Source organism: Mytilus californianus, unplaced genomic scaffold (genome assembly GCF_021869535.1).
Source record: "Mytilus californianus isolate M0D057914Y unplaced genomic scaffold, xbMytCali1.0.p SCAF_47, whole genome shotgun sequence".
Taxonomy (NCBI): domain Eukaryota; kingdom Metazoa; phylum Mollusca; class Bivalvia; order Mytilida; family Mytilidae; genus Mytilus; species Mytilus californianus.
Window position 1 is genome coordinate 787,186 of NW_026262698.1, and position 18,668 is coordinate 805,853.

Genomic DNA, 18,668 nt, shown 5'->3' on the forward strand with positions numbered 1-18,668 from the left:
CGAAAAAAAGACACTAAGTACAGATCTGAGAGTAATCGCAGTTACTGACAGCGTAGTTCAAAGCCAATAACAACAACTGATTTTTACATTTTATGTATGTTTCACGAGAATCCGTTAGTTTGATTGGTTAACAATCGCGCGTCATTCAAAAGCTAACCTTTATATCAAAATGAAATGTTACATTCGTGTTGACACGTGCTTCCACAAAAAAGTGCACAGGTACTGAAATAAAAGAAAAACTTGATAAAATGAGTTTTCTTGGTCTTAGCATAAAAATGTAATTATAAGAAATAAATGCTTCTTTTAGTAATTTGAAAGGGTTGTAAAAGTGTTGATCGTGCACACATTTTTAGAATGAAGCGCTTTCGTGCTTCATACAAAATGTGCTTCGGTCAACACTTTTACACCCCAATAAAATTACAAAAAGAAGCATTCATTAACACAGTCACATCCAGAATCCAATGGATTAAGTGTAAAGACGTCATTAACAGTCACTGTAGCTGGGACTATTATACTAACGGTAATTAGAACAGATCCAACAAGATAAGGCGATACGATTGTCGAGTGGCAAGTCCCGTCAATGCGATAATCCAGTCATTTCCGACATGGTCAGTATATTTAGTTCCTTGTAAAGTTATGTAACTTCAGCATATTTTGGGTACCAGTCACAAACTGTGACAAAAAAAGACTCGTCTTTTCCACAATTTTCAGATGCGTACGTTTTATGACCAAATGAGGAAGTGCCGAGAGAAGACGGCGGAGTTCCCGTTTTTCTTCTCATGTAGTAAGCATACAGAGGAAAGAAATTACCTATTAAATTTGATCTCAAATACATATATAAAGTGTTGTTGTGTAACCCTGACAGAATAATATGGCTATAAATAATGATGATATTCATTAACTTGCTTGTCTTGCTCAGTTATTCAGAAAAAATATTACTATACAATACTACGACTACAGTATGTTGTTATTGGTGTAATTTTCCATCTTGTCAGAGAGACTTTCAATTTCATTTATTTCATTTATTATGATACAATTTGTCAAGTGTTTTTATTGTTCTCATGACATATGTCGATTGTATAAACAATTATAATTGCATAAATGTAGCAATACCCTAAATATCTATCAAATATGTATCAGAGACATATATACATATATGTATGTATGTCTCTGTATGTATTACTCCGATGCAGTCTCTGCTGCACACAAGGATTTTTATAACAAAAATCATTGTGGGTCCAAGGTGTTTATCCTTGTCTATCGTCCTTGTATTGTATGAACTGTCATCCTTAAGTTGTGTTTTTATGTAGTCGATTCCAAAGCTCTTAAATAGCTTTTTTTAGGATAGGCATGTTGAATAGCATTTAAGAAAAGAAAAGGGCCTCGGAAAAATAAGCAAATTAAGATATTTTTGTCAATGATACTTGTTTGTCCTATTCTTTAAAATCATTAATATGTACTTTTTAAATAAAATCAAACCAACCACTATACAAATCCTTGATCAAACTTTTGATTTGGTTTAATTTGACCTGGGACCTTATATGTTATGTACACAATAACGAATTTGTATGATATCATGTCTCCGTCAGATTTGCAGATTTGACTTTTCTTTTTGTGACGTAGTGGCGGGAAAATAGAGTTAGCTCCACCTTGCTATTCGAATGCTTCTAGGGTCTCCCTTCAAGTAGGAGAAAGGACCAAATAAACATTGTTTTTGTGGGAAAATGGCGGAAGTTGACATGATTATTGGTGTTTTGATAATTTTTGTTGTATTTCTATTATTTCTAACAATTATTGCATTGCTTTATGTATCTGGGCTTTTCCACACAATTGAAATAGGCACCGGAAAGCCACCAATAGGACAAGTCACTATAGCATACAAGTTTGTTAGAGGACCTTACAAAGATTCAGGTCAATTTTTTACAGAACTTTCAAGTCATTTGAAACCAGAACAACGCTGTTTAGGCATTTTCTATGACGACCCGAAAGTGGTAAGCAGAAAAAACTAACTTTAAAGAAAAACACTGCAATTGTCACCTGGGCTGAGTTCTTTCTATAGTGAATTTTAACTGAAGTGAAGCAGTGGCATTCTAAAAAAAAGTGGGACTGGGGCAATGAAAACAATTATATGTATAAGTTATTCTGTTAACTATCCCACAAAACTTGATGAACAAAACACTTGGTCAATTAGTTTATCTCCACAGTAAGAGTCGTCCCATGATTGATACAATGTATGTGTATTATAATCATATATTTTGGCCCAAAAATGTATGTTTACGATACTCTTATCGACCCAAATTATCGAGTAACATAGCCAACCCTAACTTTTTTCACTGAAAATTTAACAAATAACATTTCACTCAGGTATTCATTTGCCAATCACACATGGCAACAACATGTATTTGTCAGTACATGTATTGAAGCCTTGTTGACCAGAAGAAGACGATGATATGCTATTGTTCTTGACAGAATTGTACTTTTTGTTCAACTGCTAGCTTAATGCTGAAAATTGTCATCAAGTATTATTTAAAACCAAGTAATAACATATCTGATTAATAAAAATCACTTCAACAAATTCCTGCTTACTGGCAATACCGGATTCAATTAAAAAAACTGGATAAGGCTATTTCTTTGTTTGCCGATCAAAAATATAAACACACAAATATTTTTTTTTGGCCTTCTTAAGATACAGACTATACCATACCGCAGTGGTGTATCCAAAAACATGTACACGTAGAAAAACTGTTCTTCTGCATTATTTGAGTTTATATATATAATTAAGGAGCCAGCTTATACCAGCTTACATCATGTCCAAGTTATGTACAGTTATTTTACACACAATTTGAGTATTAAATGTTTTCCAAAGTGTACATCAAACAAGTTCAAATGGTGGGCAACATGGTAAACCATGGATGTTCAGTCAATATGTAATAACATAATATTATTTAAAAAAAAGATATTTTGGTATACAGACTATGAAAGTACAAATGTAGTTTAAATTCTGTAGTAGCCCTTTAATATTTAGCTTAGACCATTGATAGATATCCAGAATCTTTCTGAACAATGGCATAATTGAAAATGAGGTCCCTTTTTAGGTTCTGTAAACTTGCATAAATTTGGAACTCTATCAAAGATTAAAAAAATATTTCCCTTTGCTTATCATGCTAATTGTTTAATGAAATACATGTATCTGTTTTAAATTCTTTTTGTTTTTTGTCAAGTGTTTAAATTTGTGGTTTTGTTTCCCACAAATTTGAATGATTCCATATTTCCAAAATTATTTAAATGCATCATACATTTGTCAAATGTATGCACATTTCCAAAATTCATACATGTTAACTTATCAATTTAGTGGAGGTGGGCTGGCAAGACTGGTGGTAGTTTGAGTTGAAATACAATAGTTAATTAGAAATATTCATTACATTTACATTGTGTATTATATGAAAGTTAGAAAGGTTCTAAAGGGAAAGAATATACACACTGACTTTTGTCAGATTTTTTGTCATAATTAAGATTGTATAATTAACAGCACTAGACATGTGTCTTTCTCATGTTGTAGTATTCCATTTACATGTGTACATGTACTTGTATGTAGCTTCATTATCAGTTTAGCTCTTGAAATAGCAAGGGGAAATTAGAAAATTTATTAAATGGAGATAAACAACAACAAATACTATGGGGAATAACGTTTGATATGATGCTTACCAGTATTTATAATTATATAGCCTGTGAATTTATTCTTGAAGGCTTTTTGGTGTTTTTCAGGTACCAAAAGATCAATGTCGATATGCTGTTGGAGGTATGATAGCTATGAACGATGATACTCCAGATGAAGAACAGAAGAAATACCTTATTGGTGAAGGATACAAAATATTTAAATTGCCTACTGTGTCCTATGCTGTTAAAACAGATTTTCCATACATAAGCTACATGTCGATAATACTTGCAGTGTTTAGAGTTTATCCTAAACTTTCAAAATATGTTAAGGTATTATATACATGCTTAATCACTGTGAAGCATCACCATCAGATATAGGAACCCCCCCCCCCCCCCCCCAAAGCAAAGAGAAACAATGATAGCAAAAAGTATCTATTCTATTCCCTGTACAGTAAAAAACTATTTGCCTTACAATTTATCTGCTTTGATTACATAAAAATCTTAGAAAATAGTGGCAGATCCAGGGGGGTTCCAGGGTGTTTGAACCAAGGGTCCGGAAATGGTCATATTTGCCAGTCATGTCCTAAGATGAAACTATTTGTCCTAAACGAGTAATTGGGATTTAGGACAAATTTTATTTTTTTACAGAAGTAATTTCGGTCATTTCTTTGACTCAATGTTTGAAATCGGATTTCTAAATCACCATTTTGCACTTGTGATCACTTGTTTTTGTTTATAATCCCTTTCCTGTAATAAAACTGCCACTACAGAAGTTTGATAAACCTGAGGGCCCTCCTAATATCTATATCAATGCCTCCGGGAAACATTGGCTAATGATCGCTAATCACTTTTTACCTGTGGTTTTAATTCACACCTGACAGTGATCACAAGCTCAGAATAATATCTTTAAACATTAAAGTTCCCTGACAAGTATATTCATTATTTATTTACTTTTCATCAAAGACAGTCATCAATTCTGATTTAAAAATTAAATCTAAATTTACGTAGAAAAAAGTATTTTTCATGAGTAACACATGTGCTTTATTTACTATGTTATACGCATGCATGAAATTGTCTTCAGCAAATTTAATATTTAATCGTAAAATACAAATTGATTTCATGCTAAATTAAACGAGTGCAACTATTATCTGTTATATTCAAACACTTTTAAAGGTAATGAAATAAAAAAGCCATAAAAAGCCGGTGATTTCCTGTCAATTTGATAAACAAAACAAATCCCGGAAATGAATCCGGAATTATTCGTACTTTAAAATATCGCAAACTTCCGGTTTTAACTTTGTCAAATCGAAAGAAACGTAAGCAATGTCTGAGAAATTAACCATTTTGAGTCATTAAAATCATTTCAATTTTAGACTGTTGCCTTCCCTAAACTGTCCTTCATGGTAATTAATGGTAAGACTTTTACTTAGTAAATGCGATGAAACAGCAATACAAGTTCGTCATGTTCATTGATGCTATGAATATAGTCGAAATTGATATCGACAATTTGAAAACGGGCACCAACTTTTGAAACATCTCAAAATGTTAATGACCGAAATTGTCTGGAATAATTTCCGGATCCTTGGTTTGAACCCCCCTTTTTTTTGACGATCAATGCATTTGAATGGGGACATATAGTTGGAACCCCCCCCCCCCTTTATCCTGGGTTGGGAACCCCCCCCCCCCCCCCCCCCCCCCTTTTTAAAGATGGCTGGATCCGCCCCTGGAAAACATCGAAATATAGTGTTGTTAAAGTTTTAATATGATAAAATATAAAAACTTCAAATGAATAGTTGAAGGATAAATGAGTTTTAACTGGTCACATGCTTCTTTCAACAGGTACCACCTGGTCCGTATCTGACGATTTGAAGAGAGAGAGAAAGCTAATTAAGGAGCATAATCAGACTTAAATAGTAGCTACATTATTGGGAATAAATATCACAAAACTTTACTGCCTGGCAGCTAAACATAGAATATAATAAGAAATAAGAAGATTTTGACCTTACTGGACTTCACATTTGTTTTTTCCACCCCTTTGGGGGTACCTGTATCAGGTTGTGATGCTACACTGTGATAATATTATGGAATAGTTTTCAATATATCATTCTTTATTATTGGTTAAATTATATTGACCCTGTTCAGTGATAGGCAGTTCACTGGTCACTCTGTCTAGTGGACCGTTATTATTTACTGGTCAGTACAATAATTATAATATTACAATAAATTCCAAACCTTTATCAGATATTCTGTGTCGTAAAACTTTCATTTAACTTGTTTGGCAAATGTTTTACTGTTTAATCAGTTATTCATCAAAATGGTATAAAACTAGCATAAGGATACAGTTATGTAATAATTTTTTACATTGGCCCTGTTATTAACTTTTTTATCACCACTAGCCCATTTACAAATGTAAACAGCATTTTGTTTTCCAGTCTGTGCATCTGATCGTCCCTCCTGTATCAGGTAAAAGTTTGGGAAAAGGTAATTTTGAATACTATGTTCACATGATCATTATGATGAGAACTTTAATACATATATGCTTAATTAGGCTTTTGACCCCTATTTCATGGCTCGGTGAACATGGAAATGTTAAAGAGCCGTTGCGGTGCCCTCTATGTGGAAACAAGTCTAGTTTTCAAGATTTTGTTTTTCAATTTTGTTTCTCTGGTGCTAGAAATTCAGTCTGACTTGAGTCAACAAAAAAATTTCTTTTTGTTGGCTGCTATTTTAAATTTTTGATGAGAGGAAAACAAAGTTTTACCCTAGTTTCATGTTTATAAAACTAGATAACATCTGCTCATGTACATGTCATGCATGTAGATACGTTTTTATTCTTTTTAGGAAAAGAAATTATGTGCCCATCCATTTCTAGAAATATATGAAGATTCAAAAATCCACTTTATGGCTCCATTAGCCAAACAGAATGAGTTTTATGTGGAAGAAGCAGCAGACAGTACCATGGAAGACGGAGAGGACCTGGATGAATCTATGTCAGCAGACAACAGCTCATATGGGGGAAGTGTATCTCGCAGTGAATTCTCAGTGGCAACTAGTTATATGGGAAGTATAATTGAGGATTCAGATGATGAAGATGAGGATCTTTTGAGATTGGATGAAGTTAAAGAAGAACCATCAGATACACCTATTAAAGAAATAGATGTAAATGATTCTGCTGACAGGGAGGTTACTCTTGATGATATTCAGAACGTTGTCTTGCCAGAGTTGTCTTTACCTGAAGATATCACAGCAAGCATTGCTAGCTTTCAGGATTCTGGTTTTAGCTCTGAGCAAGTAATATCCCCTGAAATGAGTCCCATGAAAAAGGAAGAAGTCACTGATGCCAAGATAGGTGATGTTCAGAACTTAGATGCCATGAAAAAAGAGGATAGTCAAGATTCAATTGATGGAAATGAATCCTCATCCTCATTTGAGGTTATAGATGATAAAACAGAGTTGTGATTATTGTTTATTAATTGTTTATTTTGTTGATTTGGGAACATTAGTGAAGTACTGGTTGATTTGTTTATGCATTCATTTCCCCAACTGTTTACAAATTTTTATTTATTCATTATATCTTGTTTGGCAAATTAAAAAAAAAAAATAACGATGAAAATTGTAAACAATGAAATGGGCATGCTATTTAGCAGAACATATTTGTTGTGAAATCTTTTAAATTATCTATACAAAAATATGATAGACTAAATACCTCACTCCAAACTTTTAAGTTATTTATTCTCTTATTTTTTTTGTTTAATATTTGTGTTCAAGCTACATGTATTTGTAACAATTACACATTTTGTAAGCAGTGAATTTTGAAGAAATGCACAATACTGTGTGTTATGAATACTCCCTTTTAACCCTTTCAGGCAAATGATGCCTTGAGGTAATGCTGTTTATGCCTGGACCAATGATGATATGCCTCAAAGCATCTTCTGTCTGATGCTAAACAATCCCATCAGGTATTGTCAATTCGTTGAAATACTTGTTTCCAATGTTTTTCAAGCAAACTTATTATGAAGCAGAATAGTAATTATTTTTCTGAATTGATATATCTAAAACAAACAGAATTTGAATTTTCTACAAGTCTCATTTTGCAGCTGATCAATGTCCACTCAAGTATTAATTAAATTATTTATAAAAATGTTAAATACATTGTACAAATGCTTATATGCTTCCATGTATATCAAGGGATTGTACATAATGTACCTGCAAGTTTTATGATGAAACATATCAACTATAATGGTAGGCGGGATGCACATATGTCTACCATCTTCCACCTTCCATTTTGATTGGTGGAGAAAACCTATCTAATCTGTAATGTACAAATACATATATATTTACACATTTAGTTGATTGATTTGCATTTTTGCATTAAGGACAAAAGTTTCTCAATGTGGCATTTTCAAATATTTTAATGCTCCAAAAGTAATGGCCAGGATATAAAGTGTTACCCATGTCTTCTGAAGTGAAACAGCTGTCTTAGAACTTTTTTCATTATACATGTACCTGCAACTATTGCTCGGCTTTTTGATACATTTGTGTATAATGAATGATGTCTTACAGATCGAATTTTGTGTTCAGGTTGACATAATTTTCATAGAATTGTGACCCTTTGAGTTCTTGAACATTGTAATTTTCCTGACTTTTTTGTAATACCTGCAGATCTGGAGCTTATTTGTTGTACATAAGTGTATAACGATGACTTACAGATAGAGTTTGAATTTTTATCTTTTTATGCAAGCAGATATCATGGATATGATTTCTTATTAACTGATATCATAAAAAAAATGTAATCAGAGAATTATTGTGGTTAATTTTGGCAGAGTTTGTATGAAATATATTTTTTCCCCTCTATTTATCATTTTTTTCTATTAACTTGTATGTACACTATACCGAAGCAGGGTATCAAACATGTGATTTGGGCAGTACATTAAAAGGCAGCTTGTCTGATTTTTAATGATTGCTGGGTAATCTGTTAAAAGAGGAGAAGAATATACTGTTGAGTGCCATTTAAACTATGCGGGTTTTTTTGTGTGTGCTTTATTGTATAGTGTTTAAAAGTCATAAATCTTTGATAGTTACTGAGTTTTTTTGTTTTATTTTTTAGAGTCCTTTAAATACTAAAAAGTCTGCATGATTAAGTTTTTCACATATACATGTATTTAATACTGAATCCATATAGAACAGGTGAGATTATTATACATGTGTTAGAAATATTTTTACAGAAAGGAATCGAAAAAATCTTCTATTTTTCAAGTATGATGGCATTTGTCACAACAAAGTCCTTACATTGCAGACATTTAGACCAAAAGTGTGAGGGTTTTCTCATGACTAATTGCCTTCATAGTTAAAAGAAAGTAATTAAATTTGAAGTGCTGTGTCTTCCTGTTTTAGAAAATATTACCTTTAAGATAAGTAAATTAGAATAGAGATGTAACATGTTATTTGGAGGTTGTAGACGGAAAAGATATAAGTGGGAAGGTTTATTAAACGAGATTATGTACTTTCAGGAAATAAAAAGAAAAATGGGAAATACTTCTTTTTTTTCTTTTTTTTTACATAAAAGATTAAAAACTGGTTGATTTACAATAATATTGGCGTACAAATTATACCACTGTTAGTTGAATACATGTACATGTATATGCTAAAGTTACCTACCTTGATTAAATCACTGATTCATTGAATTGTGAATTAATCTGTTGTATTGCAGAAGTATATTTTAACAAACCTGTCCGAAGTTAGACATCTAGCTATTGGTTGTCTTTTGTCTTCTTGTGATGTGCTTTTTGTCATTTTGGGTATTATTTTGTTAATGGTAGAATGTTGATAGTCTCTGCTAGATTTTGTTTTCTAGACTGGATGTTTTAGAGCTTCTCATTTTGTATCGACACCTGTCTATTGTTATAAACTGTGCGTTGACCTGTAGATGTCTATTTAATTTTTTGTGCTGTTTGGTTGTTGTCATTGATTTTGGCCCCATGGCCAAATCTCCTTTTATTTATATTTGAAGAATTAGATCAGATGTTTAAGTCTTTGATATTTCCAAGTTTGATAAATGATATGTACCAACTAATGAAATAAGCAAAATACCAAAGATGGCAGCCCAAAAGAATGCTCTTTTTGTATGCTAAATTAACAAGGGTTGTCTACCTTAATTTGCCTTTCTTTCCTAGAAACCGAGAAGGTGTTATTTATGCATTGGTATTTAGTTTATGGTCTTGGAATATATGATATTTTAGATTATCTCCCCTATGTGTTTTTCAAGACATATCCATTAGTAGGATCAACGATAAGTTAAAGTCCCATGTTGTATTTATTAAGTGTTGTGGTAATTAGTATTTTTTCTAAACAGTTGGTTGCAAGAAGTACAAAAGACTATTTTCATTCTGACATTTTTGACGTTGTAAAACATGTTTTTAAAGGCAGTGCTTTAATGCCTTTCTAGTTGCCGGGTTAATCCTTCCTTCCGCGATATCCAACTTATCTACGTGGGGGGTCATTAAACTCTAAGTAGATCCGGAAATGTTGAATTCTCTCCTCTTCTTATTGCGATATAAAATGTTTTTTGTTTCATTTCATTTACATTGGGAAATAGAGAAACGATCATTGTGTTTTGTTAGTTTTAAAAACTTTTGATATATTAGTATTTTGCATTATAAGCAGTCAACCGATTGACAAACTAGAATTATTTGAATTCCGTGTGGAAAGAGCTCGGGTTAATTTCGAGTGTTATCTGCAATCTAGATGTTTATAAATCATTTCAGTCGTTGATATAATAATTAAAGGTCGACTGAACATGAATTATATTATACAATTTAAAGCGCATTTCTGTTTATGCACGTGAACCCGTCTAACGTTATTTTCGCAGTTATATAAAGTATCAAATTATCGATCCTGAATAGGTGGCGCCGTGGTAGCGGATCCTGTTCCTCTTCTTCCGGTTTCTGCACTGTGCAACTATTTCAGTTATATTTTTAATTAACGATGCCAAGTACTTGTTGTTGTGTACCTGGATGTCATTTAAGAGGAGGACATGCATTTCCAAATGACTTAAAAAGAAGGAAAAGTTGGATCAACGCCATGGCCCATACGCAGATTGGACGAAAACACGATGATATCGTGGAGTCCATCTCAATCAGCTGTTGTTTGCAAGGCACGTTTTACTGAAAAAGACTACGTGCAGGAAACTATTCATGGTAAAACTCTATTTTCTTTGTGAAATATATAGTTATATATGTAATCGCCATGCGAATAAACCAAAGTCTGTTTACAACCGCAATTATCGTTTTAGAATAAAAGGGGGTGGGTAATTCAAGACGTCATAATTTTTTGGATTACGATTCAATGTGATCTGTTTGAGATTTTTTGGTGATTGCTACAATTATAATGATTTCTTACAAGAGGTATATCATACTGAGAATTATTTTAGCAGTAATTATGCTAATGTAGTAATGACAGGAATGCATAAGCTATGCCTCATAGACTTTCTTGAAAAATATCAATGACAATGTTAACAGGAACAAAACAATGACATGCTCTCATCTATATTATAGTTATTTAGGTACAAACAATGTACGTTTGTTGCATAAGTCTCTCATTGTTTGTCCTTTGGATTTACATAACATACATTGAATCAGGCAAACATAGTTTTATCCAGATTGTAATGAATAAATCTAGTTAATATTTCGCCAGGTAGTACAAAGTATACATTGCTAATGGAAGTTCATTTAATTATAAAAAAACTAATGTTTTATAACCTTTTTCAGGGCGCAAACCCACCATACAGAGACTTAAGTCTACTGCAATTCCCAGCCTATTTTCCTGGACCAAGCAAGAGACTGAATCGTCCGCAAAAAGAAAAATCAGGGCAGTTTCCTGTGAAAACAAAAGAACTAAACTTGATGAATATTGTAGTAGAAATCTAGAGGAAAGTTTTGATTGTAAAGTTGGTTTTCCTGAAGAAGTCATTCATACTGCAGAAAGGATTTATGACTTTCCACCACCAACTGCTGAGCTAATGTTGAGCTTCACAGATGGAATTACGCAAACACCATCAATGCCTATGTTTTTAACAGAGAATTTTGAAATGAATACACGTGACACAGCCATGCATTTTTATACCGGTTTAGAGTTGTATACTAAATTTTTATTTGTTTTGACCACACTTGGTCCAGCAGCACATTGTTTGAGATACATATATTTTCAAATTGATAGGGTGTCAGTTGAAAATCAGTTTTTTTATGACTTTGATGAAATTGAGGCATCATACAACCAACTTTGAACTGTCTAGATTCTAGATTGAATCTAGTGTTAAGAATATTGTGTATACATAGATTGTTTTTATGTCTAAACAGTGGTGTGAGGCTAACACTTGGCCATCTAGTGGTTTAGTCAGGTATTTTTCACCATCCAACTTCAAATTAAAGTTTCCTACGACTTGGATTATTATTGACAGCACAGAATATCCCGTGATAAAACCTAAAGCTCCTAGAGCTCAGGCAACCTTTTCATCAAATAAAAACAGAAACACTGAAAATTCTTGAATGTTCGACACCTGGTGGTTTAGTCAACTATGTCTCTATGTCACATAGAGCGAATCATTGGACTTGGCAAAACATACAAAATTCTAATAAATCCTATGAATGGAACTGAAACAAAACTTTCATCTGAAATAACATTTAGTTGTTTTATGTTGTGTAATTTTAGAACTTGTATTGTGCCAAAGGATGCATAAATAAAAGTGACCCAATGAATTTTGTTCTGATATATATATATTTACAATTACATGCACATGTAAATTGTAATGCATATAAAAATAAGGAGATGTGGTATGATATTCAGTGAGTTTATCAAACTAAAGTGCATAAGAAATGGGTTTAAGCAGTTACAGGTGTTACTGTCACCGTACAATCTCCAACAATGAGAAAAACTCGTACCCTGTAAAAAATTTCAGAGATCTTACAACTAAGTTTTGTTGTCTCACCTTGACTTTGGTGAATTTTTTATATCTGTTGATGTAAATATAAAAAAGAAGATGTGGTATGATTGCCAATGAGACAACTCTCCACACATGCACAAGAGACCAAATGACACAGAAATTAACAGCTATAGGTCACAGTACGGCCTTCAACAATGAGCAAAGCCCATACCGCACAGTCAGCTATAAAAGGCCCAGAAATGACAATGTAAAACAATTCAAACAAGAAAACTAACGGCCTATTTTATGTAAAAAAATGAACAAATATAACAAATATGCAACACATAAACAAACGACAACCACTGAATTACACTTTTATAGGCTTCTGACTTGGGACATGCACATACATGTACATACAGAATGTGGCGGGCCTAAACATGTTAGCTTGATCCCAACCCTCCCCCTAACCTGGGACAGTGGTGTAACAGTACAATATAAGAAAGAACTATAAAAATCAGTTGAAAGAGGCTAAACTCATCAGATGGATAAATACAAATACAAGTGGACGTGGTCAGGTAGTTGTACATCCAAACAACAAAAAGACACTAAGTACAAATCTGAGAGTACTCGCAGTTACTGACAGCTAGTTCAAAGCCACTAACAACTGATAAAAAAATCTTGCATCTAAGACTAAATTATCAATCCGTAAGCTCCCTTTAGAATTTTATAAATTTTAGATTTTACATTTCTGAGTTATGGGGTTTTATTCATTAAAAAAGGGGGGATTTTCCAGTTTTTGGACAACAACTCAAAAATGCTTTAAGCAGTTCACATGAAACTTTGGTGAATTATTTATAGCTATTGATGTAATCTCCCTATTGATTTTCATAAATTTCAAATATGACATTGAGAAGAAATTGAACTTTATTTGTTTATAGTCTGGCAACAGATTTATTAAGTATTGCACAACAGCACAGTGTATTGCACAACAGCAAGAAATCTTTAATTGAATATAAATTCAATTCATATAACCGATTTCAAGTTCATTGACTACATTTATTCAGAAACTATAATATGTCAAATATTTAATTACAATCCAAATTCAGACCTGTATCAAGCTTGAATATTGTGTCCATTTTTGCCCCAGCTGTTCAGGGTATTACCTCTGCGGGTGTATCCAGCTGTGCTCAGCGAATCAGTTTATTTCTTAATTAAGAACTCCTTTTTATACGACTGCAAAAAAATTTTTGTGGTCGTATATTGGTATGACGTTGGCGTCGTTGTCGTCCGGCGTCGTTGTCCGAAGACACATTAGTTTTCGCACTCTAACTTTAGTTTAAGTGAATGGATCTCAATGAAATTTTAAAATAAGGTTCAATACCACAAAAGGAAAGTGGGGATTGATTTTGGGGTTTATGGTACCAACAGTTAAGGAATTAGGGGCCAAAAAGGGGCCAAAAATAAGCATTTTTGTAACTTCCAGACATAACTTGTGTGTAAGTGTATGGATCTCTCTGACATTGTACCACAAGGTTCCATATCACAAAGGGAATGCTGGGATTGATTTTTGGGGGTAATGGCCTCCAAATTTTAGGAATTAGGGGCCAAAAAGGGGCAAAAAACAAGCATTTTTCTAGTTTCATGACAATAACTTGTGTGCAAGTCTATGGATCTCTCTGACATTGTATCACAAGGTTCCATATCACAAAAGGAATGCTGGGATTGAATTTGGGGGTAATTGCCTCCAAATTTTAGGAATTAGGGGCCAAAAAGGGGCAAAAAACAAGCATTTTTCTAGTTTCATGGCAATAACTTGTGTGTAAGTGTATGGATCTTTATGAAATTGTACTACAAGGTTCCATATCACAAAGGGAAAGCTGGAATTGAGTTTGGGGGTAATTGCCCAAAAAGTTTAGGAATAAGGGGCCAAAAATAAGCATTTTTCTAGTTTCCAGACAATAACTTGTGTTCAAGTGTATGGATCTCTCTGAAATTGTACTGCAAGGTACCATACCACAAAGGGAATGCTGGGATTGATTTTGAGGGTAATTGCCTCCAAATTTTAGGAATTAGGGGACAAAAAGGGGCAAAAAACAAGCATTTTTCTAGTTTCATGACACTAACTTGTGTGTATGTCTATGGATCTCTCTGACATTGTATCACATGGTTCCATATCACAAAGGGAATGCTGGGATTGATTTTGGGGGTAATTGCCTCCAAATTTTAGGAATTAGGGGCCAAAAAGGGGCAAAAAACAAGCATTTTTCTAGTTTCATGGCAATAACTTGTGTGTAAGTGTATGGATCTTTATGAAATTGTACTACAAGGTTCCATATCACAAAGGGAAAGCTGGGTTTGAGTTTGGGGGTAATTGCCCTAAACGTTTAGGAATTTGGAACCAAAAAGGGGAAAAAAAACAAGCATTTTTCTAGTTTCCAGACAATAACATGTGTTCAAGTGTATGGATCTCTCTGAAATTGTACTGCAAGGTACCATACCACAAAGGGAAGGCTGGGATTGAGTTTTGGGGTGATGAATCATAAGGGGGTTCAAAAAATTTGGGGGGGGATTCTTTTTCCTTTTTTTTCTTTAAAATTTTCCATTTTAAATTGGTTATTTCTGATTTATATATAAAAGCAAATAATAATGATATGGTTTGAATAGGTAAATTAAATTTTTTTAAGTATCTTAGACCACTTTCATTCTGTGTCAGAAACCTATGCTGTGTCAAATATTTAATTACAATCCAAATTCAGTGCTGAATCAAGCTTGAATGTTGTGTTCATACTTGCCCCAACTGTTCAGGGTTCGACCTCTGCGGTCGTATCAAGCTGCGCCCCAGCGGAGCATTTTATTTCATTCATAAATTACTTTATGCTTGGAAATATAATTTTGCTTGGAGTTGAAAGAGTTGACATGATGCAATGTACATTTACTCTACATAGTTCTATGGTACCAAATCAAAAGTTTATATAAAGAAAGAAGTCAAAGGTTTCCCATCATAGTTTAGTTACATACATTTTTTTTGTACCTGAGGTCGTTGAATATAGATCATTATATAAATAAGGAGATGTGTTATGATTGCCAATGAAAAAACTAAGGATTTTCTTATCCAAGGAATAGATTACCTTAGCCGTATTTGGCACAACTTTTTGGAATTTTGGGTCCTCAATGCTCTTCAACTTTGTACTTGTTTGGCTTTGTTACTATTTTGATCTGAACGTCACTGATGAGTCTTATGTAGATGAAACACACGTCTGGCGTATTAAATTATAATCCTGGTACCTTTGATAACTAATTTGACTATAAACATAGATAAAAAAGGTACAAACTGGACATAATGCACTAGTTCATAAACAAGTGAGAACAATCGCCTTCATATAGTGCTCAGAATATGACATTCATAAAACTTATTTAATATCATTAGAGAACTCTAAATCTTAAATACTGAAAGCCACCTCTGATAAGTACACTGTACTATGCAAGATAATGATATAACTGGACTTAAAATACACACAACCTGTAATTAACTGCCTTTACAGCGCTTTCGTGCTTTGATTGATTACATATGTTGTGTTTCTTTTAGTCGACAGGTGATGCAAAAAATGTTTTCTCTTGGTTTAAAAGCAAAATATGTAAAACTTTCTCCCCTTTCCACCACAAACTGCAATCTAATCCCTATGGTCACTGGTTGGTTAGCTTTATTTCAGACATCTTTCTACCTGTAATCATGAGTACACACAGTGCATTATGGTGAACATTCTTTAGATCCTATTCATACCCTTATCAAAGGAAATTATTTTGTGTATGTCTATCCTCATACTTGTCAAAGAGGCCATGTTATTCAGAATTACACAAGTTGCAACAGATGGTGCATGAATTCATCTGTTTCTACCTTCAAATATGGACAAAGAGAGATAACTCAATTCAAAATTTTAGCTTTGTGCGTGTCTTTGCTTAATACAAAATATTATTTTATTCAATGTTCACAGTTCACACAGAAAGCAGTCTTTTATGCCTGGGCTCTTATCAGCACTTTGACTAACTTTTGGTTTCATTATCTGCTTATCTTTTTCTAATAATTATATAGATAATATATAAGTTTGTATTCCATATTATATGTCTAGCATTTAGTATACATGGTATGTGGATTATTTTTCATATGGGTTTACATGTTTTGTTATTGACATTTATCCTCACCAAGTATTTGTTATTATAGCCTTTTATTGTGTAATTGTAATTGTTTTATGTATAAAGGAATTCTGGAAATTCATCATATTGCTATATATGTTCCAAATATATTTTTGATAAATGCTGGAAATATTGGAAAACAAAATATTATTTTTGATTTTTGTCTTGCAATGGTGAAGTAAAAAACGGAGACTTAGGCATGCTGTTTTCCACAGCAGTAGCGGCATTAACAATTGAATAAAGTTTGTGATTAGGTCAGTTTTAGGGGAACCATTAATGGTAGGTTGATGATATTTGATATGGAGCTTTATAAGCATTGGCACATTTCATTATATGGAGCTTATTTGACACAAAGTATCATGAGTATTGCTTTTTTAATTTGAACATTTGCATTTAACTATCAAAATTACATACAGGAGATACATATCTGTGTCAACAATTTATTTTTCTTGAATGTCAAATCATTTTATACAGATTGTAGTTGTGATCTTATCTTGAAGAATTTAATTGTACATTTAAAGGATGAAAAGAGGATAAATCTTGAAAAGAATTAATGTGATAAATATGAGGACGTGTGTAAACAAAATATTTTAGTTTTTCTGCCTTCAAAATGTAAACTGAACATGCTACTATTTCCAGATCTAGAATATATATCAAATGACAATTTATTTACTAGTAGATTTTGAAAATAGGAATTTTTATATGATAAAAAAGATATAAAAATGTGATATTATGCAGTAACTCCTATATATATATGTGGAAGAATATCATGATTTGGATAGCCAGAAGCTTTACACATTTTATCTCACAAAGTTATGAATGTTGAAAACATTTTCTTTATTTATTTTGTAAAATAAAAAGTCTGGTATATGCTTTTGTTTAAGAAGTAAAAAGAAAATATTTTCATTAAAATATTCTTCAGTTTAATTTTTACAAGGCAGTCTGCGAGGACCAAGCTCAAATTTCATATAAACAATCAGTTTCAATCTGTCCAAACAAGGATGTTTGAAATTTTAATGAGCCCAAGACTCAAGAATAGGGCAACTGTTTAATCATTGTTTTCGAAAGTAGCAATCTGAATTCAAAATTGAAAGAGAGTTCAGTGGAGGAATCAGTCATGCTTCAGTGATTCCCTATATAATCAACCAAAATTTTCCCACAAAACGGGGACATGGGCCCCCTGAGGGACCCCCCGGATTCGCCTATTGCGTTATTAATGGTAATCCAGATGTACTTGATTATAATTATCATGTTATGATGTTTTTCGAAAATACCAGTTGAAATACATTTTCAATATTTTTAGAAATCATGCACAGTGAACCTTGTGTAAATTGGTAACCAGTTTAAATTGAACTCCTGTGTAAACTGGAAACTGGTCTAAATTGAACTCCTGGGTAAATTGAAAACCTTCGTATTATGAACACATTATTATTTCACCTTTAATAGGTTTCTAGCAATTGTCTTAGGTGCTGCTTTACTTCAGAGATTTCATTTTATTTTAAACTAGTCAAAAGCTATGCTTTTAGGATTTACTTTAAATCAAAATTTTGATATTAATTACAAATTGATCTGTTGATGTTTAGTTACCATTTTGAGTTCATAATATATATACCAATTGTTACTTAATTATTTAATTTTGGAATAAAATAATTAATTAAAGTTAATGCATTCTTATGTTGCCATAATTCAAGTTGAGTTCTTATGTGTGAAATGGCCTAATGGAAGTGTTACAAAAAAATTGTGGATGCAAGACATAAATGTTGTTTCTGTGGCATCAACAATTGGTTACAGATTTTAATTAGGTCAGAACCACTTGTGATAAGTTAATGTTATTTGGAATGCAGTTTTATTTACATTGGCACATCTCATTTTGATGGAGATTATTTGGCCCTGCACCTTAGTC

At 32.7% G+C, this 18,668-nt stretch overlaps 1 protein-coding gene and 1 long non-coding RNA gene across 2 annotated transcripts; both read left to right on the plus strand.

The window, feature by feature from the left end:
* Positions 1 to 1,706: 1,706 nt before the first annotated feature.
* LOC127700049 (testis-expressed protein 264-like) lies at positions 1,707 to 8,738 on the plus strand. Its single transcript, XM_052203504.1, has 3 exons — positions 1,707 to 1,991; positions 3,766 to 3,987; positions 6,499 to 8,738. The coding sequence occupies exons 1-3, from the start codon at positions 1,725 to 1,727 to the stop codon at positions 7,114 to 7,116; spliced, it is 1,107 nt and encodes a 368-aa protein (XP_052059464.1). The 5' UTR covers positions 1,707 to 1,724; the 3' UTR covers positions 7,117 to 8,738.
* Positions 8,739 to 10,074: 1,336 nt separating this feature from the next.
* Positions 10,075 to 12,410, plus strand: LOC127700050 (uncharacterized). The gene is made up of 2 exons (XR_007981416.1): positions 10,075 to 10,853; positions 11,424 to 12,410. It is a non-coding gene; the product is annotated as an uncharacterized LOC127700050 (long non-coding RNA).
* The last annotated feature ends 6,258 nt before the right edge of the window (positions 12,411 to 18,668 follow it).